Raw genomic sequence first — 26,076 nt, forward strand, 5'->3', positions numbered from 1 at the left:
AGGTGGCGGATGGTCTCCTGAGGGATCTCCTCCCAGACCTGGACTAAAGCATCCGCCAACTCCTGGACAGTCTGTGGTACAACGTGGCGTTGGTGGATGGAGCGAGACACGATGTCCCAGATGTGCTCAATTGGATTCAGGTCTGGGGAACGGGCGGGCCAGTCCATAGCATCAATGCCTTCCTCTTGCAGGAACTGCTGACACACTCCAGCCACATGAGGTCTAGCATTGTCTTGCATTAGGAGGAACCCAGGGCCAACCGCACCAGCATATGGTCTCACAAGGGGTCTGAGGATCTCATCTCGCTACCTAATGGCAGTCAGGCTACCTCTGGCGAGCACATGGAGGGCTGTGCAGCCCCCCAAAGAAATGCCACCCCACACCATGGCTGACCCACCGCCAAACCGGTCATGCTGGAGGATGTTGCAGGCAGCAGAACGTTCTCCACGGTGTCTCCAGACTCTGTCACGTCTGTCACATGTGCTCAGTGTGAACCTGCTTTCATCTGTGAAGAGCACAGGGCGCCAGTGGCGAATTTGCCAATCTTGGTGTTCTCTGGCAAATGCCAAACGTCCTGCACGGTGTTGGGCTGTAAGCACAACCCCCACCTGTGGACGTCGGGCCCTCATACCACCCTCATGGAGTGTGTTTCTGACCGTTTGAGCAGACACATGCACATTTGTGGCCTGCTGGAGGTCATTTTGCAGGGCTCTGGCAGTGCTCCTCTTGCTCCTCCTTGCACAAATGCGGTAGCGGTCCTGCTGCTGGGTTGTTGCCCGTCTATGGCCTCCTCCACGTCTCCTGATGTACTGGCCTGTCTCCTGGTAGCGTCTCCATGCTCTGAACACTACGCTGACAGACACAGCAAACCTTCTTGCCACAGCTCGCATTGATGTGCCATCCTGGATGAGCTGCACTACCTGAACCACTTGTGTGGGTTGTAGACTCCGTCTCATGCTACCACTAGAGTGAAAGCACCGCCAGCATTCAAAAGTGACCAAAACATCAGCCAGGAAGCATAGGAACTGAGAAGTGGTCTGTGGTCTCCACCTGCAGAACCACTCCTTTATTGGGGGTGTCTTGCTAATTGCCTATAATTTCCACCTGTTGTCTATTCCATTTGCACAACAGCATGTGAAATTTATTGTCAATCAGTGTTGCTTTTTAAGTGGACAGTTTGATTTCACAGAAGTGTGATTGACTTGGAGTTACATTGTGTTGTTTAAGTGTTCCCTTTATTTTTTTGAGCAGTGTATATACACATACATATACATCTATTTTTTTTTTTTATGTGCCAGTAATACCGTATATATCCCAGTATGAGAGGACGGTATGAAAATAAGGATACCGCCCAACCCTAAATCAGATTATCATCTGAAATCAAGCTACCTGATGGGACTTTTAATAAATGCAGAAAAGCGAACAAAATAAATGTTCTACCACAGTGCCCATGCTATTTTTGTGAAGACCATTTGGTTTGGAGGTTGGACAAAGTTTCTATGTGAAAACTATTTATGCTGAACAAAAATATAAATGCAACCGTGTTGGTCCCATGTTTCATTTGCTGAAATAAAATATTCCAGAGATTTTCCATATACACAAAACACTTATTTCTCTAATTTTGTGCACAAATTTGTTTACATCCCTGTTAGTGAGCATTTCTCCTTTGCCAAGATAATCCATCCACCTGACAGGTGTGGCAAATGATTAAACAGCATGTTCATTACGCAGGTGCACCTTGTGCTGGGGATAATTAAAGGCCACTCTAAAATGTGCCGTTTTGTCACACAACACAATGCCACAGATGTCTCAAGTTGAGGGAGTGTGCCATTGGCATGCTGACTGCAGGAATGTCAACCAGAGTTCTTGACAGATAATTGAATGTTAATGGCTCTACCATAAGCCACCTTCATTGTTTTAAAGAATTTGGCAGTACGTCCAACTGGCCTCACAACCGCAGACCACGTGCAAGTACGCCAGTCCAGGACCGCCACATCCGGCCTCTTCACCTGCAGGATCGTCTGAGACCAGCCACCTGGACAGCTGATGAAACTGATTAGTATTTCTGTATATAAAAAAGCTATTTTGTGGGAAAAAATAATTCTGATTGGCTGGGCCTGGCTCCCAAGTGAGTGGGCCTATGCCCTCCCAGGCCTACACATGGCTGCACCACTGCCCAGTTAAGTCCATAGATTAGGACCTAAGGAATTTATTTCAATTTACTGATTTCCTTATATGAACTGTAACTCAGTAAAATATTTGAAATTGTTGCATTGATATTTCAGTTTATAAACATTTCCAGAACTCACTCGCGCATAAGAGGGAGGCTTGCACTAACGGTACTGGCCCATGCACTGATCAAATACACCACTGGAACGCTGATTAAATGTACTAATAATTTGAAAGACTGCTCAGAAAACCAGGAGTTTTAAATTGGCATATGCTTACTTCGATTTTGACCTTACACCGATTAAGATAAGCAGAATAAGGTGTTTAGATGACTAATGCCATACTAGGCCTTCTGCCACAATCAGTTTAATATTACATTAGTGTGCATATAAATATACTCAATAGCTTGAGGAAAGTAGCTACATCTTCAAATATGAATGAAATGCACCTTCCACTTAATGCTCATATGCATTTTGCATCATCAGGAGCATGTGAAACAACTAGAGCCCGACCCATACAAGATTTTTGGGTCCGATTCCCATTTTAGGGAAGCAAAAGTCACCGATATATCGGCCGATATTTTGTTTTAGAGGTGGAATGAAAAAACAGACCTAGGTTTATACAATTTTTGTGTGAAAGGATTAAAACAGATATTCTGAATGATGCTTTCAACAAAATATAAAAACGTATTGAATTTAAGAACATTTTATTTGTGGTTTACAGGATTTCTACCAAAAATAAACTAGATCCTCTATATGCTAAACCACCACAAAGGGTCACTGGCCAGATTGATTTAAAAACGTAGTCTCAAAGTAAATCTGAAACTGCAGTTCACAAATGTGACCAGATTCAGGAAACTAGGCATATGTAGAATGTCACAACTTAACAGGAGAGTCGTTTGAATATCAAAAATATTTTTTTATCAAAATGCGTTTTTGGGCAGAAATGCCTTCTTGAACATGTGAACTTTCATGTGCCTTAATAACACACTCGTATGCCATCTGTAAATACAAATACAATTGTTAAATTACGAGCCTTGTTGGTTAAGCCACAGAAAAAGCTGGCAACCTTTCCACTAGCCATGATTGGCTGAGATAATGAGTGGGCTGGACATGCCGAGAGAGGAGTTCGGATTGGTCTGCCATAGAAGCTTGTCAGTCTGTGTTGGTAATCCTATCAAATGCTGATTTAAAAAAAATGTATTGTGTGGTGGAGCTGCATACGTGTGGCTCTCCACTTCCTGGAAGATCAAGTTTTGAAAAATCAGCGGAATTAAAGTATGATAGCTAAAGAGATGGAGGAAACACCAGTCTCCGGATTTCATCTTCAAACTAAGAGCAACCGTGGTATGGCATTCCTGACAGGGAGACGCGTCCACGCACGATGATGTATACAGGTAAGATAGCTAGCTAATGCTAGACTAACGTTACATTCAGATATGACACATTTTCTAATTTTGACAGAAAATGGCTTCATTTCAAGCTAACGTTAGCTGGCTGGCTCCCTACCTGACGTTATTATTCATTTCCCAGAGCCGTTTGTTGTTCCAGTTAGAGCCTAATGTTAGCTAGCTAACATTGAACATGGTTGGTTAGCTCCCAGCACAGTGGCACTGTTGGCACTGTTCATTGTTGTTTGACTAGCTACTGTTAGATTTCTGGCTCATTAGCTAATACGTTGTGTGACATGTGTGAACTTACACTTTGTTTACCTAGCTAGAAAGCTATACGTCTTAAGCTAAAGTGTACTGTTAGCTAGCTAGCTAACGTTAGCTGGCTGGCTCCCTAACTGATATTATTAATTTCCCAGAGCCTTGTGCTGTTCTAGTTAGAGCCTAATGTTAGCTAGTGAACATTGAACATGGCTGGTTAGCTCCCAGCACTGTTTATTGTTTAACTTCTCTAGGGTAGGGGGCAGTATTTTGACATCCGGATGAAAGGCGTGCCCGTAGTAAACTGCCTGCTACTCAGGCTCAGAAGGTAGGATATGCATATTATTAGTAGATTTGGATAGAAAACACTCTGAAGTTTCTAAAACTGTTTGAATGATGTCTGTGAGTATAACAGAACTCATATGGCAGGCAAAAACCTGAGAAAAATCCAACCAGGAAATGTGGAAATCTAAGGTTTGTAGTTTTTCAAGTGACTTGGGGTTCATTTTGCACTTCCTAAGGCTTCCACTAGATGTCAACAGTCTTTAGAACGTTGTTTCATGCTTCTACTGTGAATAGGGAGAGAACAAGAGCTCCTGGAAGTAGATGAGTGAGAAAATGACATGAGTTCAGTGGCGCGCGTTCCCGTGAGAGTTAGCTGTGTTCCTTTTCTTTTTTGAAGACAAAGGAATCGTCCGGTTCGAATATTATGGAAGATTTATGATAAAAACAACCTAAAGATTAATTCTATACATCATTTGACATGTTTCTACAAACTGTAGTATATCTTTTTTGACTTTTCGTCTGGACTTAGTAAGCGCGTGCCTTACATTTGGAATAGTGAACCTAACGCGAACAAAATGGAGGTATTTGGACATAAAGATGAACTTTATCGAACAAAACAAACATTTATTCTGGAACTGGGATTCCTGGGACTGCATTCCGATGAAGATTATCAAAGTGAATATTTATAATGTAATTTTTGTCATTTCTGTTGACTCCAAAATGGCGGGTATCTGTATGGCTTGCTTTGATATCTGAGCGCTGTACTCAGATTGCAAAATTTGCTTTCGCCGTAAAGCTTTTTTGAAATCTGACACAGCGGTTGCATTAAGGAGAAGTGTATTTATAATTCTTTGAATAACTGTTTAATATTTTATCAACGTTTATGATGAGTATTTCTGTAAATTGATGTGCTCATTCACCGGAAGTTTTGGGAGGCCAAACATTTCTTAACATTACACGCCAATGTAAAATTGAGTTTTTGGATATAAATATGAACTATATCGAGCTAAACATACATGTATTGTGTAACATGAAGTCCTATGAGTGCCATCTGATGAAGATCATCAAAGGTTGGTGATTAATTTTAGCTGTATTTCTGTTTTTTGTGACGCCTCTTCCTTGCTTGGAAAATGGCTGTGTGGTTTTTCCTTGTCTCGGCGCTGTCCTAACATAATCTAATGTTATGCTTTCGCCCTAAAGCCTTTTTGAAATCGGACAATGTGGTTGGATTAACAAGAAGTGCATCTTTAAAATGGGATATAATAGTTGTATGTTTGAGAACTTTGAATTATGAGATTATTGTTGTTTTGAATTTGCCGCACTGCTAGCGTCCCACATACCCCAGAGAGGTTAACTAGCTAACGTTGACTGGCTGGCTGGCATTAGCTAATGTTACGTGTGTACAACACCCGTTGAATATGGTCGGTGTCAGTAAACGTCAGCACAAAAGCGTAATTAAATTGTTGCCAGCAAGGCTGGTTAGGCTGTTTTCATGTTATCCAGAGGTAAACAAATCATCGGCCAGAGCGTCAAGTGTGCACTTCGAGAGCGAAACGAGATGGGTAAGGGTGTGAACGATGCTGAATGGGTGTAGACAAAGAAGAGCTCTTCACTAGATAGCAAAACATTCAAAAGGCAATTTTCTCAAAAGTGAGTTTACAAGTTGATCAGCTTTCAAAGCAGAATTACTTTCCCATTGTTTCTCAAATGCAGTGTATGATACCATTTTGTAGCTCTGAGTCTACTTTTATATAATGTAAAAAACACCACTTCAAATGTTGTTACATAAGACCGAATCCAGGTGGCGAGTCACAAATAAGCATTGAAAAGCAGTAACATGTCGTTCGGAATCTCACCACTAGGTGTCAGTCAGCATTTGTTTCGAGTAGATTTACTACAGTATTTACAGTCAAAGGTCATGTAAACTAACACTTTATGGCAACCTCGCAATGAGTGTACGTTACAACACAGGTTAGCTGTTCATTACGACAATGTTTTCTTACAGAAAATGTATATGTATTTTCTATAGATTGCAAATGGCATGCGCTGATGACTGAAAATGTTCATGCAGGCAAATGCTTGCCGGGCTTTTTTGGTAACGTTAGCTTCTTAACTCATGAATGCAAGCCATGGCCTGAATGATAGTTGTCGCAGCTCTGTCTTGCTTTTTTGCAGATAGCATATTTTGGAAAACTAACTAAATAAGCCCACTGTATAAAATAATAGGCCCAGACAGTAATCGTGTTATTTTTGTACCATGGACGAGTGTTCACTTTTGCGCCAGTCCAGTGTTAGCATATAAGTAGCACAGATTGCTAGCTAGCTAGGCTAACTACCTTGCTAGCTAGATAGCTAAGCTAATGTTAACTAAGTGAGAATGTGATGAAGACAGGCCTGGCTGCTTGGTGAATTGTACTTTTGATTATTTACATATTCAAATACGTGGACTACGGCAAGCTACTCACCGTCAAACCACCATGCAGAATCTCTCTCACGTTGTTACTTAGGGCTTAATTATGTTCAATGAGCAACTCAGAGCACCCTCTTCAGGCAACCATTGAACATTTTAAAAAATGACCGCAAATGAGCAGACGTATTTGTTTATTCTATGTGTATAATATCAATGCTTTATCTGTGGAATAAAGACAGATTCACATAAAAATTTGTAAGGCTAATGTCGGCTGATAATATCTGTCAACCGATTTTTCGGTCGGGCCCAAGAAACAACGGTGACTAAACTATACTTATCCCTTTGAAGGAATGTGGAGTTGACAAGCTGGGTAAATTAAAGAGAAACACGGACTCACTTTGGGTGCCGGATGTCTGCGACAGAGCGGTTGAGGGAGATCCTATCGCTGACAAAGATGTTGAACCCATTCTCCCTGTAGGCCTGGTCCACCCGGTCAGTGTCGCTCAGAGGAAAGGGCTTACCCTGCTCCCCGTTACCTGCACACACGCGCAGAGAGAACAGAACAGAACAGACATGAGTGCAAAGATAATGTCAACTTAGGTTGAAATGCCTTGGTCCATCCATCTGTTGTCGTGTTCTAGCCAGTAATGATCTGCTTTTCTCTGACAGACAGTGAAAGTACCTGGACTTAGTGTCAGCTAAAATCCCTTCTGTCTGAGGTACAGTACCTGCTGAATGAACCATAAGGACATTAGAAATGTCTTGCAGTCTGTCGACCACATCAGTTTTAATAGCCTACAGTCGTTGTGCTAGAATCAAAACCTTTGAAAAGCTCATGTTCCTACAAACATATAATGCCTTGTGTGGAATCATTTGTTATTGCAGTATAGTTGTGGGCTTCAAACCTCAAACTAAAAGGGGAGTGAGTGTGTGCGAGGGATTTCCTGAAGTTCTGTCCTACCAGAGCGAGCAGCATCTCTCCTGATTGCCTCGTAGTCGTGCCAGTCCTTCCTCCGCACGCCATCCCGCCCCACCTGGGCATCCTTCTGGGGCCTGACTTTTACTCCCTGCCAAAACACACAGGAACAGAGGGTCAAACATCAGGACATACACCCACACACAGAGGGAATCACACACATACTGTACAGAGGGTCAAACGCATCATCACATGCAGGACACACACAACGGGAACAGAGGGTCACATATCAGGACACCTCACTAACCAGCAACCCTTATACCAGAGCCTGTGAGGCGTGATGCTCAAGTAGCTATATTAGTAGGTCTACATCACATTGAGAGCATATTCATAAACATAACCATACAAGGAAATAAACAGTTGTCCATTTCAACAGCAGAGAACCTTGCAAACACACAACCATTACCAATAATCATTATGGGATTTGTTTTTGCCATCAGTTATAATTAAATGCAAGAGCTGGTCCTTACGTGCTGCTATGCTGGTCAGCATTTTTCAGAGGTTTGAGAGCAGAGCAGAAGTGGAAAATGGGAATGAAGGAACACAAGTATGGAAAAACAAATTTGACTTTAACACTAGAACTGGCATAGGCCAATGGCCACTGACATTTGATTTAGTAAATAATAATAATAACAACAACAACGTCCTGCTTCTTCCCTGACTTTTCCTAAATGTTTGTATTTTACATTGCTCATTTGTCACAATTTTGAAATCAAGTATTTAGAGCCTTTTTACCTGTTTTTTTCCCACACCTATTCCCAATTTAACCTGCCAAGACAATGCGGTGTAGGAAGTTGGTACCCAGCCAGGCGATAATGCGTCTCCCTCTCTGTCTCCTTACTGAATGAATCACAGATGGATGAATGGGCGATGAGTTTGTGTGATGCCTATTTATTAGCGTTGGTGTTCATGTTAATATCTTGACCACTCGCCTTGCAGGTTGGTACCATTCTCTTACCTTTTACTTTGTAAAAAGAAGCTGTTACAGGACGGTTGTATTTACTATATCACATTTATTGTAAGGGAAACAAAAACATGCTACGTGTTGCAGTAGGCCTTTAGAATAATGCTAAACATATTCTTGACTATCAAAGTTGATGAGCAAGGGGAAACAAACTACACCAGTCAGCCTGAAACTAAATTTCACACATAAGAGTTAGCCTAAAGACAATATTAAATATCTGCTAAATGCATATGGGGAAACACTCTGCTTCACAATGTCTCAATTCCATCTCGGTAAGGGAGGAGGGATCACAGTTGGTGTCAGGTAGGATGTCCATCGGCCACGAGGTGAGAGAGTAGTGAGGTTAGCACTGGGTCAGACTAGAGTCAATGGACCGCTCTGAAATAGACAGACACACACGGTCCTTCTTACACACAAAATCCCTAGCAGAAAAGATGAGCTAGGTACAATTCAATCCATCACTTGGGTTTAGCTATGGAAGAACAAGGAATTTTGGATACATAGCAGTAAAAGTATTAAAAAAAAAACTCAGTGCTACAAAGTTCACACAATGGAAATGTATAACATTTAATTTCAAGCTTGTATCCTTGTGAGAATATCAATCCAAAGGCTCACACATGCTCGTTTTCACTTATGTAACGCACACACTTTTCTACTCCACTGAAAAATGCATGCAGTGATTTGGCCATTAATCCAAGTCATCGCCTATGGTCTAAAAATGATCCCTTTTAGGCGGCAGATGTCACACATTTGGATCACAACACAATGGGGAAATAATTAGCTCAATGGGAGGTTGCAATTAGTGAAACATTGTTCATGTAAATGGAAAGCCAAATTGCATGGATCTCAATTAATTACTCAAAACAGTCTGCTAAGTAATATCACTGTGATGAGAAACAAACACACAAATACAACTTCTTGGTATTCAGGGTTGGGGCAGGGTACACTGTATTTGCAATGTATGTATGTATGCATGCATGTAGGCTACTACTATCTAGTCTAGGCCTATTTGTCAAACCGATTATACATCAAAGGCCTACGTAAAAGTTTAAAACTGCTGGGCAGTGTGTGTGTGTGTGTGTGTGGGGGGGGGGGTAATTAGGCTATAGTACTGAGTCGTAGTGCTCCTGGTTAGGTTATGTCAGAGCTGCGTACTTATCTATTTGTCAAACAGCTGACGTCAATACACCTGGGGGACTGCACACTGGCCTGAGGTCACCACAATGTCCTTTTCTACATGTTCCCTGGCCAGAGGGAGAGGCATGCGAGGCAAGGCCACTCAAACCCATTGAATGGCAGTAAACACTCAACCAGAGCTGATAAAATGTAGACACGCTAACAAAAGTAAGCTTCAATTTAACAATCTGGAACAAGATCATTAAAAAGGTGGATGCTCTACATTGGTGGGGGATGGAGTGAGTTAGGCCAAGACAACAATGTAACACACTTTTTGAAACCTAAATATGTTGGATCTTAATTTGATCACCCTGTTGCAAGATAACTTTCCTGCAACGCAGAAAATGTAAACCTTGTAGTGTATTTTACTTTTAAAAGGGCTTCTGAAGTTTGTAATTTCCAGTTTGAAATATCAGACTTCATTTTCCTGTAAGAAAAAATATTTCAACCAATATAAAAATGTCTGAATTCTTATCCACATTTCCTGTTGCTGGAAATGTGATGATTATTTTCCTGCTGTAACCAACTGTCTTTAATTAAAGATACTACATCTGTAGTGAAAAGTGCTGTATGTATATACCATTATAGATCTAATCCATCATGACATGATTTCACTGCACAGCAAATTACACAGGCCTTATGTTACAGGGTTAGGCCTACATTATGATAGATTGATACAATGCCTCTGACAAGGATAAAAGTAGTTTGACCACAGATCAGCTTTGTAAGCAGGTTGATAACAGTAGGCCTAGGCTACATGCAGAACAGACACTTGTTCACTGGCAGAAACACCAATTAAAAACAATAGATTTGTAGTGAAATACTTCCTTTCTCTTCAAAAGCTTTGCATGTCTCACTGTGTATGCATCTGACGGCCCTACTGCCACTGTATGTTGAGATTTACTTCATCCTCACAGACACACAGCAAGCAGAGAAAATCATCTCTGACGGACAGCTAACCTTATTAATCACCAGCTTAGACTCACTGTCACACTTCTGTACTGAGGCAGGCACTGAGATCAAGCCTCAGTTCAAGAGAGCCGCTCTCAAAATGTCACGACGAGAGCCTTTCCCCTCTTCACTGACGAGGACCGACAAGTCGATCTGTGCTTCCTCCTCCTCCTCAGAAGCAAGATTGTGCCTCAGCATTTCCTATTGATAAAAATTTCAGAACACGGAGTTATGATATTCCACGGAGGCTTTGCTGCTCTAACAAGACCTTCGGAAACAAGACAAGGAGCTTCGGAAAACTTTTCACGGTATGTGTAGTGACAGATGACAAACAATAGAGGTAGGGGGGGTAGACATATAAAGAGAGGGGGGGGGGGGGGGGGAATAGGGATAAACAGAGCTGGAAGGAGCGATAAGGCCAAAGAGATAATGAGAGAAAGAGAGAATGGTGGTTTGTGGCCCTCCTATACCCTCTTACTCAGTTGAAGACAGAGCTCCACTGTGGACCTCAGAAGAAAACAAACATGCCAGCAATGGCATATTCATACCCAGAAAAGCTGTTGTAACTACTGAATACTAAAGTAAGGGAAATTAAACCAAACATTACATTACCCAACAGCAGTCGGATCCCCCTTTTCACATTAGAGCACATTAGCATTACTCATCCTACTATGCGTGCACTGGCCCAGACTTACTATACAAAGGCATAACAAGCATCCTTTCCACCGCTGAACATCAGTGTGAGGCCCACTACCGTCATAATCAACGCCATCAGAAGACTCCACGCAGGCAGAAACTCGTTTCAACACAGGCTCTTTTCCATTCCATCAGTATTCAAGGCACAGCACAAACACACTAATAGGGCAACGCTCAGACGTATCTCTCGTTCTGCACTCAGTCTTTATAAGTAACGGTCCATGATGCATTTGCAATCAAGCACAAATTTGGCTAAAAGCAGAGAGTGGTAAAAAACATTGGCCCATTTTACCAGGCTGAGTGATCATTAATTAACTTCAATGTACCCTCTTAATGGTCTACTCATCCGATGGCTGTTCCTAGCAAATCGTATCTGTGTGGGGAGGAAATATTATGTATAAAATAAAGTGTGTGTCGACTGCATCCTGTCATTAATCAGTAAATGGAAAGGCAGCAGCAGCGGCCGCCTATAATTTGCAACAGGCAAATAACACTTCAGGGTTGAAATAACTAGCAAAACAAAAGACTGGTCAGACATCCAGTCAGACAGAACAGCTTCGTGGCATGGCACGGTGCGGCTGGCTGTCAGAGGCTGCTCACTGGATGAGCATCAGAGAGCTGGTCCCAGTGACCTTAGCCAGGTCTGTAAATGGAGGGATTTGAAGATTATGGACCACCCTCTCTGAATCACAATCGAACCTCATTTCCATCCAGCTGTGGTCCATCGTTAATCTCAAACACCAGATTATGAGTGGCACTGAGGGCTGGGGTTGATATTGCGTCCTCTGCTTGGGCTTGCCGTCACACCATAGAACTCAAATCGTTCAGAGTTCCAAATTTTGGATGCAAGACAGTCTCATACACGCACATGCAGACGCACACTCTGGCTCTGGGTTCTCTGGTTGTCCTGCTTCTTGTGGTATGTCATCAAATGGCTACCCAGACTATTTGCATTGCCCCCCCCCCCCCCTCCCTCCCTCTTCTACGCTGCTGCTACTCCCTGTTATTATCTATGCATAGTCACTTTAATAACTCTACCTACATGTACATATTACCTCGACACCGGTTCCCCCGCACATTGACTCTGTAGAGGTACCCCCTGTATATAGCCCCGCTATTGTTATTTTACTGCGACGCTTTTATTAGTTATTTTTATCTCTTCATTTTTTGAAAGGTATTTTCTTAAATACTGCATTGTTGGTTAAGGGCTTGTAAGTAAGCATTTCACTGTAAGGTCTACACCTGTTGTATTCGGCACACGTGACAAATACAATTTGATTTGTTCTGATAATGTGATGCTTGGCATGGGACTGGCGTTACTGGCTCTCCTAGAGATCTCCAGATGTCTAAACAAACGCACAACCCAGAAGGATGAGGACTAAGCCTTGCCAACCCCCTCAGCTTAGCTCAACTATGGGGAGAACAGAACTGTGTTAAGATGGAGCTCTGAAAGATGGACCACTGTAGTCCTCAATAAAATATGTAAAACTGCAGAAGACACCAGTTGGACAGACGTGGACACAACTGAATATTTGTCTTCATCAAATGCCTGTCAAACAAAGCTAGCGCCCAACTCTTGTTTGATTTGTATATTCTGTCCATTCGTACCAAATGAACGCACATCAGCAGAATACACAAGTGAAGCGTGAAAGTCTGGAGAATCTGAACAGTGTGCTTGAAATGGTTTTCATCCTGAAAAACACCACAAATGTACCAATCACTATTCAAAAACAAGTGCAAGAAATATGCCTCAGGTTTTAGGACGTCTACATCAAAACTGTGTTTGTCCTCATTTCGCAAATGTGTATACATGCCCTGACATTAAGCATGAGCTTAGACAATGGAATCTAAAATCTATTTAGGAATCTTGAACGGAAATGCAATCATTAACATTATGCAGAGGTTATCAAGGCAATAATTACTTTTGTTGAGTTTGGGGCTGTGCTTGCGAGGACGATGGGCAGGTATCTGGTATAGAACGCTTGCCTATCCTTGAGTTGGAATCAAATCTATTGTGTAGGGGAAGAACCTGTATAGCATCCAAATAATTAAAACCGTCTTCAGGAGGTATGGATTAGTAAACAGATTGAGTTCCGCAGCCAGATCCCCAGGACTGAGAGAGTGTTATTGGATTGTCTTTATTTGGAAGAGAGCTCTTACTACCAGGGGCCTGATAAGAGAAGGACTGCCCATGCATTCTCTATGAGGATGGGAATCAGAGAACCGCCGGTCAATACTTGCCTTTCTGTTTCCATAGCACCTGCTGGGTGAGGGCTGAGCTCTGCTTTCCCACATGAAGACGGATCAGATGTAGCACAGCCATGCCCTCCTGAGATAAAATCAGCTGCCTCCCCTCAACATTTTCACAGACAAATAAACCAACCAAGGAAGTCTGCACTCTGCAGATCACCTCCCTGATAGTCAACAAGATCCAAAACACCTGCCAACAAAGTGCGCTCACTGTAAACTGTTACCATGGCCTTAAGCTATAGTCCTCTCTCAAAGTGTGTGGCACAGTGAACTTTTGACCCAAAATGAGGTCAACCGAGCTCAGCCAAGAGGAAAGTGACTGGTGTGAGACTGAGGTTGTTCCAAGCCTACATTCCATAGGCAGGAACCGACAGTGAGGCACTCAGACCCCCCCCCCCCCCCCTTTAGGTCTTCTCATCCTAGCAAGGCCCCCACACAGCCCCAGCTCCCAGCAGGAGACATCATGCAGGCCCCGCTGGGCTGTGTCTACAGAGATCCACTGCCACAGCCAGGCCTTCCACAGGCACGCTCAGTATCTTGGCTTGTCTCTCCCCCTCTCTGTTCCAGTCTGTTGGAAGTGGAAATGAGAATAGGGGTGGGAGGGGTTGTTGCCTTCATACTCCTGAAGGCAAGTCACACTCAAATGCTTGGACACACACAGGGAGGTGGTGAGAGGGAAAGAGCTGGTGTGGTTCTGCCTGCCAGGCTATACACTGACACAGAGGAAGTACAGCAGCACCAGAGGTCAGTAGATCATATCTAGCACACCACACCTTGCAAAGAAAGCCACCACAATAGAGGATCAAGATTATCTTGATATAACACCACAAATGGTTTCAGATGGGCCAAGAGCGATGGAATGAAAAGGACACAAACTCCCACCATTTCTACCAAAGCATCATACTGGCAAGTGGCAACTAATGGATATTCTTTCAGTGTACATTCATATAACATTCCTTTTTACAATCAAAAGACCCTCATGCAACATACAGCATACTCATACGGCATACTAAAATAATAAGACGGGTGTGAGTTTGAGGCAATGAGTCCCTCATTAACAATTTAGTCCTAAAAAATCTGCTCAGTGCAACCAAGGAAAAATCCCAAGAATGATATTCAAAAAGAGGACTGTTGAGCTGAATTGTCATATAGTCATTTGAAAACACAATATTTCCACTTTACTTATGCAGGTTCCAACTCCTAGTACCTCACAAACAGGTTTAACTACCTGTTTTTGACTCCCTACAGTATTTACTCTGCTTCACACTGACAGCTATGCCTGCAGTCAGTCCGCCCCATCCTGGCCCTGATCAGAATCTCTCCTCTCATCTCCTCCACTGCCCAGCCGACTCAATCCCAGTCAGCCCTGTGGGACTCAGGTTCAGTGCAAATGCTTTCCCGTTACACTCATTTGACCACAAGCTTTGTTTCTGTACACGCATACCAAACAATAACAGACAAGTGAACCGCACACTGCGCCAAAATACTTATTGTAAGTACACACAAAAGCATGTACTCAAAATAATGGGTAGCTAGCTACAGAGGTGCTTGCTGTTAGGTTGAGGCTGGGGCCACCCTAATAAAAGGGTGGGTTTTAAAGCAGCAAGTCTACTGCAACCAGGCTGCAGTACTGTAATATTCTGAGGTCAATTTAACCACAGGTTCAGGTTGGCAGACGCTGCAAGCAATATACACACAGCCAACCCTATCAGACAGCTGTCCCCCTTATCATCTAGTCCCCAGGATATGCTGAAATGACAATATATGTCAACCGGCCTCTCCACCATAATTGTATTTCATTTTAACAACGCAAGTCAGTTAAGAACAAATTCTTATTTTCAATGACGGCCTACCCCGGCCAAACCCTAACCTGGACGACGCTGGGCATATGGTGCGCCGCCCTATGGGATTCCCAATCGTGGCCGGTTGTGATACAGCCTGGAATCGAACCAGGGTGTGTAGTGACACCTCTAGCACAGATGCAGTGCCTTAGACCGCTGCACCCTCGGGAGCCCCAAGGAGGGCACTTCAGACTGGGACAAGAGCAGAGTATGGTGAGAGAATGGTCTTACAGGATTGTCAGTCAAAAGAGATATTGACCAGATATAACCTCTGAACTTCGATCCTTTGCTGACTCAAAGACTCTTGCTGCACAATTAGGCCCATGTTTTCCTATCACCATATGATCATTATGCCACTGACAACTGGAAGGCCTACTCATCCTCTTGATGACTGGTCCAGACCACCATGCTACCAGGTCAGGACCAATTACATTTCAATGTGAGAAATATGCAGTCAGTGTCTAGGGCACAGCCATAACTTACAGCTCTGCTGGATACCGCCATGATCAGAGTATTCTCTGGCACCACCCCAATCCCATCGGAGAGAAGTGCTGTTCAAATAAGCTCCGTCCTTATTATCATGTCTGGAGGAGGCAGCAGGGTAATAAAATCAGAGAAATATGGTAAAACATTAACTGCTGAGGCAAGGTAATACCAGCTCTAAGTGCAGTCTGTATGTTCCTACACAGAACCTACTGTGCCCCTGTCATTTCATGGCTTCCTTCCTCCACATCAGCACCAGGCTCTGTCTAAAAAGCCATTTCAGTCCAGTCCCCTCCATTAAGGCACAAGCATCTCCCGCCCGCTATCCTTGCATGCTGAATGGCAGGGACAGTAAGCAGAATTCAGTGTGCGCTCGAGTAACCCATCTCTTCTCCTTTATTCACATGGTGGGCTCCACATCGGCGATGCTGTAATGTGGAGGGACAGATGTGGCTTACGTAACACCCAGGAAAATCAGCGTCTCGCTGAGGCTTAATCTTCATGACGCCCCCGGTGCAGCGCAGGCCATCCTACAGCAGGTCACACTGCAGCAATCAATGAGCAGTTCGCTTAAGAGGAAATCAATGGGCGGATCACTTGCCTGTGTTTGTCTCAAACGGCAAAATGGAAAAGGAAATTAACACAGAGGTAAATCATAATAATGCATGAATGAGTTTGAATAATTTTTATGTTGAAGCACTGATTTATTTGATTACAAAAGCAGTGCTGCAAACATTTTGCCAACTTTTAACTCATCCAGCAACTGCATGAGTGAACAAGATCATCGACTGTATTTTCCTCATTAACATTAGACATCCATAACAATATCGCACAACCAAGTGCTGAGTAACTCCAAATAGTTCTTTCATTTGCAATTAGAGAAAGTTGAGACTACCAGTGAGAGACTACCAGTGACATGATACTCTTCTCCTTTTTTAAATTTAGCTTTATTTAACTAGGCAAGTCAGATAATAAATTCTTATTGACAATGACGGCCTACTCCAGCCAAATCCCAAAGACGCTGGGCCAATTGTGCACCGCCCTATGGGACTCCCAATCACAGCCGATTGTGATACAGCCTGGAATCGGACCAGGGTCTGTAGTGACGCCTCTAGCACTGAGATGCCTTAGACCGCTGCGCCACAGCTAAGGCTCCTGAGTGTGCTCGTGGTAATAAAAAGTTGCACATTTCGAAAATTGGCCTCCAGTGACTGAAATATAATGGGAAAAACAGAAATGTGTGAAATGAGAATCAGAACCCAGCTTTGCCGCCCGCCAGTAGTTTGTAGTAGAGGTCGACTGATTAATCGGAATGGCCGATTAATTAGGGACGATTTCACGTTTTCATAACAATCGGAAATCGGTAGTTTTGGACACTGATTCGGCCATTTTTATTTTTTTTCACCTTTATTTAACTAGGCAAGTCAGTTCAGAACACATTCTTATTCTCAATGATGGCCTAGGAACGGTGGGTTAACTGCCTTGTTCAGGGGCAGAAAGACAGATTTTTACCTTGTTAGTCCAACGCTCTAAATCACCTGCCTTACATTGCACTCCACAAGGAGCCTGCGTGGCAGGCTGACTACCTGTTACGTGAGGGCAGCAAGAAGCCAAGTTGATAGCTAGCATTACATTTATAAAAAACAACCTTCACATAATCACTAGTTAAACTAGTAATATCGTCAACCATGTGTAGTTATCTAGCGTGTCCTGCATTGCATATAATCGATGCGGTGCTTCTTAATTTCTCATCGAATCACAGCCTACTTCGCCAAACGGGTGATGATTTAGCACTGTCGTTGCACCTAACCATAAACATCAATGCCCTTCTTTAAAATCAATACACAAGTATATATACTGCTCAAAAAAATAAAGGGAACACTTAAACAACACAATGTAACTCCAAGTCAATCACACTTCTGTGAAATCAAACTGTCCACTTAGGAAGCAACACTGATTGACAATAAATTTCACATGCTGTTTTGCAAATGGAATAGACAACAGGTGGAAATGATAGGCAATTAGCAAGACACCCCCAATAAAGGAGTGGTTCTGCAGGTGGTGACCACAGACCACTTCTCAGTTCCTATGCTTCCTGGCTGATGTTTTGGTAACTTTTGAATGCTGGCGGTGCTTTCACTCTAGTGGTAGCATGAGACGGAGTCTACAACCCACACAAGTGGTTCAGGTAGTGCAGCTCATCCAGGATGGCACATCAATGCGAGCTGTGGCAAGAAGGTTTGCTGTGTCTGTCAGCGTAGTGTTCAGAGCATGGAGACGCTACCAGGAGACAGGCCAGTACATCAGGAGACGTGGAGGAGGCCATAGACGGGCAACAACCCAGCAGCAGGACCGCTACCGCATTTGTGCAAGGAGGAGCAAGAGGAGCACTGCCAGAGCCCTGCAAAATGACCTCCAGCAGGCCACAAATGTGCATGTGTCTGCTCAAACGGTCAGAAACAGACTCCATGAGGGTGGTATGAGGGCCCGACGTCCACAGGTGGGGGTTGTGCTTACAGCCCAACACCGTGCAGGATGTTTGGCATTTGCCAAAGAACACCAAGATTGGCAAATTTGCCACTGGCGCTCTTCACAGATGAAAGCAAATTCACACTGATCACGTGACAGACGTGACAGAGTCTGGAGACGCCGTGGAGAACGTTCTGCTGCCTGCAACATCCTCCAGCATGACCGGTTTGGCGGTGGGTCAGTCATGGTGTGGGGTGGCATTTCTTTGGGGGGGCCGCACAGCCCTCCATGTGCTTGCCAGAGGTAGCCTGACTGCCATTAGGTACTGAGATGAGATCCTCAGACCCCTTGTGAGACCATATGCTGGTGCGGTTGGCCCTGGGCTCCTCCTAATGCAAGACAATGCTAGACCTCATGTGGCTGGAGTGTGTCAGCAGTTCCTGCAAGAGGAAGGCATTGATGCTATGGACTGGCCCGCCCGTTCCCCAGACCTGAATCCAATTGAGCACATCTGGGACATCATGTCTCGCTCCATCCACCAACGCCACGTTGCACCACAGACTGTCCAGGAGTTGGCGGATGCTTTAGTCCAGGTCTGGGAGGAGATCCCTCAGGAGACCATCCGTCACCTCATCAGGAGCATGCCCAGGCATTGTAGGGAGGTCATACAGGCACGTGGAGGCCACACACACTACTGAGCCTCATTTTGACTTGTTTTAAGGACATTACATCAAAGTTGGATCAGCCTGTAGTGTGGTTTTCCACTTTAATTTTGAGTGTGACTCCAAATCCAGACCTCCATGGGTTGATAAATTGGATTTCCATTGATTATTTTTGTGTGATTTTGTTGTCAGCACATTCAACTATGTAAAGAAAAAAGTATTTAATAAGATTATTTCATTCATTCAGATCTAGGATGTGTTATTTTAGTGTTCCCTTTATTTTTTTGAGCAGTGTATTTTTCAACCTGCATATTTAGTTAATATTGCCTGCTAACATGAATTTCTTATAATTAGGGAAATTGTGTCACTTCTCTTGCGTTCCGTGCAAGCAGTCAGGGTATATGCAGCAGTTTGGGCCGCCTGGCTCGTTGCGAATTGTGTGAAGTCCATTTATTATTAACAAAGACCGTAATTAATTTGCCAGAATTGTACATAATTATGACATAACATTGAAGGTTGTACAATGTAACAGCAATATTTAGATTTAGGGATGCCACCCGTTAGATACCTTACGGAACTGAAAGAATAAAGAATAAACGTTTTGTTTTCGAAATGATAGTTTCCAGATTCGACCATATTAATGACCAAAGGCTCGTATTTCTGTGTGTTATTATATTATAATTAAGTCTATGATTTGATAGAGCAGTCTGACTGAGCGGTGGTAGGCAGCAGCAGGCTCGTAAGCATTCATTCAAATAGAACTGTCGTGTGTTTGCCAGCAGCTCGCCGCAATTCTTCAAGCATTGAGCTGTTTATGACTTCAAGCCTATCAACTCCCGAGATTAGGCTGGTGTCACCGATGTGAAATGGCTAGCTAGTTAGCGGGGTGCGCGCTAATAGCGTTTCAATCGGTGACGTCACTCGCTAGTTGTTCCCCTTGCTTTGCAAGGGCCGTGGCTTTTGTGGAGCGATGGGTAACGATGCTTCGAGGGTGGCTGTTGTCGATGTGTTCCTGGTTCGAGCCCAGGTAGGGGCGAGGAGAGGGACGGAAGCTATACTGTTACACTGGCAATACTAAAGTGCCTATAAGAACATCCAATAGTCAAAAGGTATATGAAATACAAAATGGTATAGAGAAATAGTCCTATAATAACCACAACCTAAAACTTCTTACCTGGGAATATTGAAGACTCATGTTAAAAAGGAACCACCAGCTTTCATATGTTCTCATGTTCTGAGCAAGGAACTTAAACGTTAGCTTTCTTACATGGCACATAATGCACTTTTACTTTCTTCTCCAACACATTTTTGCATTATTTAAACCAAATTGAACATGTTTCATTATTTATTTGAGGCTAAATTTATTTTATTGATGTGTTATATTAAGTGAAAATAAGTGTCCATTCGGTATTGTTGTAATTGTCATTATTACAAATAAAAAAATATATATATTTTTAAAGGCAGATTTAAAAATCGGTATCGGCTTTTTTGGTCCTCCAATAATCGGTATTGGCGTTGAAAAAAAAATAAATAAATCGGTCGACCTCTAGTTTGTAGAGAAGCCGTGGTCTAGTGGAGCATGAAACGCAGCAACTCTGACAAAGACAGCATCTCAATCTTCAAACAGCTGTTCTGAACTGCGGGTTCAGTGTCTGTGAACGTGCTTTAAGAACAGGAATGCCTCTGTTCAAATCCTTCCTCTGATGTGCTAGAAGAAGACATTTTGCCTCTGATCTCAGAGTATGTGAGAAAAGTCAGAAAGAGTGAATCAATCCCTCTTCCCCCGTTTTCTGTGTATTTTGAAGAGGTCTTCCGTTCCCATGATTCCTAAAGGATTAGGCTATCTTTAGGAGAACTGCCAATGAAAGTAACCCGAGCACAATATGTTATGGCCGATCTGTACTTTTCTGTAGCCAAGCAGTCATCTTGGTCTGTAGAAAAGCAAAATCAGAAACAACCATGTGGATCACGCCAGACTAAATTAGTAGGTCTGACTGAAAGCATTTCTGCAGTATAAAAAAAATGCATCTCAAGTTTCACTGGTGAAGAGTGACTCAGAGTAGGCATACTACAACAAGAACCAAACATCCCTAAAACCAAATGGTTGAGAAAATATATTGTATCAACAGCATTGGCTGAGAAATGTACTTAGTGCATTGTACAGATAGACATCAAGATTATGACTAGGGATGCTGGTGGTTCCTTGCCTGACAGTATACGGTGCATTCGGAAAGTATTCAGACCCATTGAGTTTTTCCACTTTGTTACGTTACAGCCTTATTCTAAAATGGATTCAATTGTTTTTCCTTCATCACACACACACACACACACACACACACAATACCCCATAATGAAAAAGCAAAAACAGGTTTTTAGAAATGTTGGCAAAAGTATCAAAATAAAAACAAATACCAAAATATCACATTTACATAAGTACTCAGACCCTTTACTCAGTACTTTGTTGAAGCACCTTTGGCAGCAATTACAGCCACGAATCTTCTTGGTTATGACGCTACAAGCTTGGCACACCTGTATTTGGGGAGTGTCTCCCATTCTTCTCTGCAGATCCTCTCAAGCTCTGTCAGGTTGAACGGGGAGCGTTGTTGCACAACTATATTCAGGTCTCTCCAGCGATTATCGATCAAGTTCAGGTCCGGACTCAGGCGGCACCACTCAAGGACATTGAGACTTGTCGCTGTGTGCTTAGGGTCGTTGTCCTGTTCGAAGGTGAACCTTCACCCCAGTCCAAGGTAGGGTTGCCAAGGGTCGGAAACTTTCCGCAAACTTCCCGGAATTTGTCCATGGGAAGTAAGCCCGGGAATTTCGCTTAAATTCATTTTTATAAAGTTAGCTTATAAACAGTGAACCTTTTTTGTGGGATACACAAGGCAATTCTAGGTCTTGTGCCATATTTTGGTTAAACTTTCCCCAATTCAATGGAATTGCAACCCTCTGCATGCACAGTGCATTCTTCCATCACATGTGCAGTGCACTCTTCCATCACGTGTATAGCTGATTCTCAACATCTTGCACACTAATGAGTTGCTATTGAGCCCACACTACTACACTGTGAGCCAAGGAATACACGCTTTCTGGTAAGTTTTGATTACAATACTGGGTGGGGTGAATATATTTTTTATGACAGACATGATTTTTTGTTAACTAGTAAATAGTAGCCTACAGCAAAATGTGTTTAAATAATTAACAATTTCTAACAATTTTAGTTCGTTTTTGCTACCATGTGGGTTTTAGCTTGCTTGAGCCTGCTAACTGAGGAGTCTTAATTCACCTGTTTCCATACGTTTCATTTTAAAACATATATCTTACAAAGAATTTGTTTAATCTAACTGCCTAACTATTTATCTGTACATGGATTATTTTTTTTAAACTAATTTTTTTCTAATCTTTACAGGAAAATGCCACGGGCACTATCTGATGTGTGGAGACATTTCACTGCAGCTAATGAAGGAAAAGCTGTGTACATTTGCAAATACTGTGCCAAATCATATGTGAAGAATGCAACAAAGACGCAGAATCATCTGGCCAAGTGCATAAAGTTCCCTGGTCGCTCACAACAAGCAACCACTGACAAAAGTCCCTCTACTTCTATTCGAGGAGAAAATGATGAATCAGACACCTTATTGATAGCAACAGCTCATGGTCCTCCTGGAATCAGAAGTGTTTTTGACTCAATGGAGGAACGTAGTCAGAGAAATGCTGATGAATGTCTTGCTCAAGCTGTGTATGCAACTGGTTCAACTCTGATGCTCACAGGCAATGTGTATTGGAAGAGATTTCTGAATGTTCTTCGCCCAGCATACACCCCTCCAACCAGACATGCTTTATCTACTCATTTGCTGGATGCAGAGTTCAACAGCGTTCAAATGAAGGTCAAGCAAATCATAGAGAAAGCAGACTGTATTGCAATCATCTCTGATGGGTGGTCGAATGCCAAGGAAATGGTTAGGTATGTGAAGGGTCCTCAAGTTATAACAGCAATCTACCTCACCAAGCAAAGTGAGAAGAATCAGAGTTGCCCAGCAACACCCGTTGGGGTGGTGATGTCATCATGTTTGACAGTCTCCTGGAGGTGAAGGAGTCTCTCCAAGAAATGGCCATATCACAGTCTGCCGATATGGACATCCCCATCAAGAGGATCCTCCTGGATGATGTACAGTGGCAAGAAAAAGTATGTGAACCTTTTGGAATTACCTGGATTTCTGCAAACTGGTCATTAAATTAGATCTTCATCTAAGTCACAACAGACAAACACAGTCTGCTTAAACTAATAACACACAAATGATAACATTTTTCAGGTCTATATGGAATACATCACTTAAACATTCACAGTGTAGGTTGGAAAAAGTATGTGAACCCCTAGGTTAATGACTTCTCCAAAAGCGAATTGGAGTACAATCAAGTAGCCTAGTGGTTAGAGCGTTGGACTAGTAACCGAAAGGTTGCAAGATCGAATCCCTGAGCTGACAATGTAAAAATCTGTCGTTCTGCCCCTGAACAAGGCAGTTAATCCACTAGGCCATCAATGAAAATAAGAATTTGTTCTTAACCGACTTGCCTAGTTAAATAAAAGGTCAAATTAAAAAAACAAATGTTTTTAATTGAGACGAGACTGGAGATGTTGGTTAGAGCTGCCCTGCCCTAATAAAAAAAAAATACTCACAAAATTTGGGTTAGCTATTCAAAAGAAGCATTGCCTGATGTGAACCATGCCTCGAACAAAAGAGATCTCAGGAGACCCGATATTAAGAATTGTTGACTTGCATAAACCTGGAAAGGGTTACAAAGGTATCTCTAAAAGCCTTGATGTTCAAACTGTCTATAAATGGAAAAAGTTCAACACTGTTGCTACTCTCCCTAGGAGTGGCCATCCTGCAAAGATGACTGCAAGAGCACAGCGCAGAATGCTCAATGAGGTTAAGAAGAATCCTAGAGTGTCAGCTAAAGACTTAAGGAAATCTCTGTTAACTTTTGGGATGGGGGCAGTATTTTCACAGCCGGATAAAAAAACGTACCCGATTTATTCTGGTTACTACTCCTGCCCAGAAACTAGAATATGCATATAATTAGTAGATTTGGATAGAAAACACAAAAGTTTCTAAAACTGTTTGAATGGTGTCTGAGTATAACAGAACTCATATGGCAGGCCAAAACCTGAGAGGATTCCATACAGGAAGTGCCCTGTCTGACAATTTGTTGTCCTTCAGTTGCATCTCTATCGAAAATACAGCATCTGTGCTGTAACGTGAAATTTTCTACAGCTTCCATTCGCTCTCTAAAGCCGCCAGAAAGTGGAATGGGGTGTCTGCTGTCTCTGGGCAAAGAACAGCAGCAGAATTTGTAAGTGGTCAGCCTGGGGACAGTGAGACTGAGATGCGCAGTCACGAGACTACTCCATTTTTTTCTTTCAGCCTTTGAATGTATACAACGTTGCCCGGTTGGAATATTATCGCTATTTTAACGAGAAAAATAGCATAAAAATGGATTTTAAACAGCGTCTGACATGCTTCTAAGTACGGTAATGGAATATTTAGAAATTCTTTGTCACGAAATGCGCTCGCGCGTCACCCTTCGGATAGTGACCGGAACGCACGAACAAAACGGAGCTATTTGAATATAACTATGGATTATTTGCAACCAAAACAACATTTGTTGTTGAAGTACAAGTCCTGGGAGTGCATTCTGACGAACAACAAAGGTAATCCAATTTTTCTAATAGTAAATTCTGACTTTAGTTTCGCCTTAAAGCTATTTTAAAATCTGATACATTACTCCTTTATGCAATCGCGGTATCTATAATTCTTAAAATAAGTTATGTATTCTGTCAACGTTTATCATGAGTAATTTAGTACATTCACCGGAAGTTTGATGGGTATGCTAGTTCTGAACATCACATGCTAATGTAAAAAGCTGTTTTTTGATATAAATATGAACTTGATTGAACAAAACATGCATGTATTGTATAACATAATGTCCTAGGAGTGTCATCTGATAAAGATCAAAGTTAGTGCTGCATTTAGCCGTGGTTTGGGTTTATGTGACATATATGCTTGCTTGGAAAATGGCTGTGTGATTATTTGTGTCTATGTACTCTCCTATCATAATCTAATGTTTTGCTTTCGCTGTAAAGCCTTTTTGAAATCGGACAATGTGGTTAGATTAACGAGAGTCTTGTCTTTAAAATGGTGTAAAATAGTTGTTTGAGAAAACTGAATTGTGGTATTTTAGCTGGTTTTGTATTTCGCGCCGTGCGATGCCATTGGCCGTTGGCTAGGGGTTCCGCTAGCGGAACGTCTGTCCTCATCAGGTTAACATCTCTGTTTACGAGTCTACCATATGTAAAACACTAAACAAGAATGGTGTTCATGGGAGGACACCACGGAAGAAGCCACTGCTGTCCAAAAAAAACATTGCTGAACGTCTGCAGTTAGCAAAAGAGCATCTGGATGTTCCACAGTGCTACTGGAAAAATATTCTGTGGACAGATGAAACTAAAGTTGAGTTGGTAGAAAGGAACAACACAGCAACATCAAAACCTCATCCCAACTAATGTATCGTGAAGGGAGCATCATGGTTTGAAGCTTATTTGCTGCCTCAGGCCCTGGACAGCATGCCATCATCGACAGAAAAATGAATTCCCAAGTTTATCAAGACATTTTGCAGGAAAATGTAAGGCTCTGTCCACCAATTGAAGCTTAACAGAAGTTGGGTGATGCAACAGGACAACGACCCAAAACACAATCAACAGAATGTCTTCAACAGAAGAAAATACGCCTTCTGGAGTGGCCCAGTCAGTCCTGACAACCCGATTGAGATGCTGTGGCCTGACCTCAAGAGAGCAGTTCACACCTGACATCCCAAGAATATTGCTGAACTGAAATAGTTTTGTAAAGAGGAATGGTCCAAAATTCCTCCTGGCCGTTGTCAGAAAACGTTTGGTTGAGGTGATAGCTGCCAAAGGAAGGTCAAACAGTTATTAAATCCAAGTGTTCACATACTTTTCCCACCCTGCACTGTGAATGTTTAAATGGTGTGTTCAATAAAAGGCATGAAAACGTAAAATTGTTTGTGTGTA

General features: G+C 42.6%; 1 protein-coding gene across 1 annotated transcript in view; it reads right to left on the reverse strand.

The window, feature by feature from the left end:
• Positions 1–26,076, reverse strand: part of LOC106603494 (polypeptide N-acetylgalactosaminyltransferase 10) — a 114,494-nt gene that overhangs the window by 77,143 nt on the left and 11,275 nt on the right. Inside the window, exons 2-3 of the mRNA XM_014197263.3 lie at positions 7,477–7,582; positions 6,913–7,051 (exon numbers count right to left, since the gene is read on the reverse strand). Of these exons, the coding sequence (XP_014052738.1) occupies positions 6,913–7,051; positions 7,477–7,582 (245 nt within the window). The remainder of the gene's footprint in view (positions 1–6,912; positions 7,052–7,476; positions 7,583–26,076) is intronic.

Source organism: Salmo salar, chromosome 04, assembly GCF_965601325.2.
Source record: "Salmo salar chromosome 04, fSalSal1, whole genome shotgun sequence".
In the NCBI taxonomy this organism is placed as follows: Eukaryota; Metazoa; Chordata; class Actinopteri; order Salmoniformes; family Salmonidae; genus Salmo; species Salmo salar.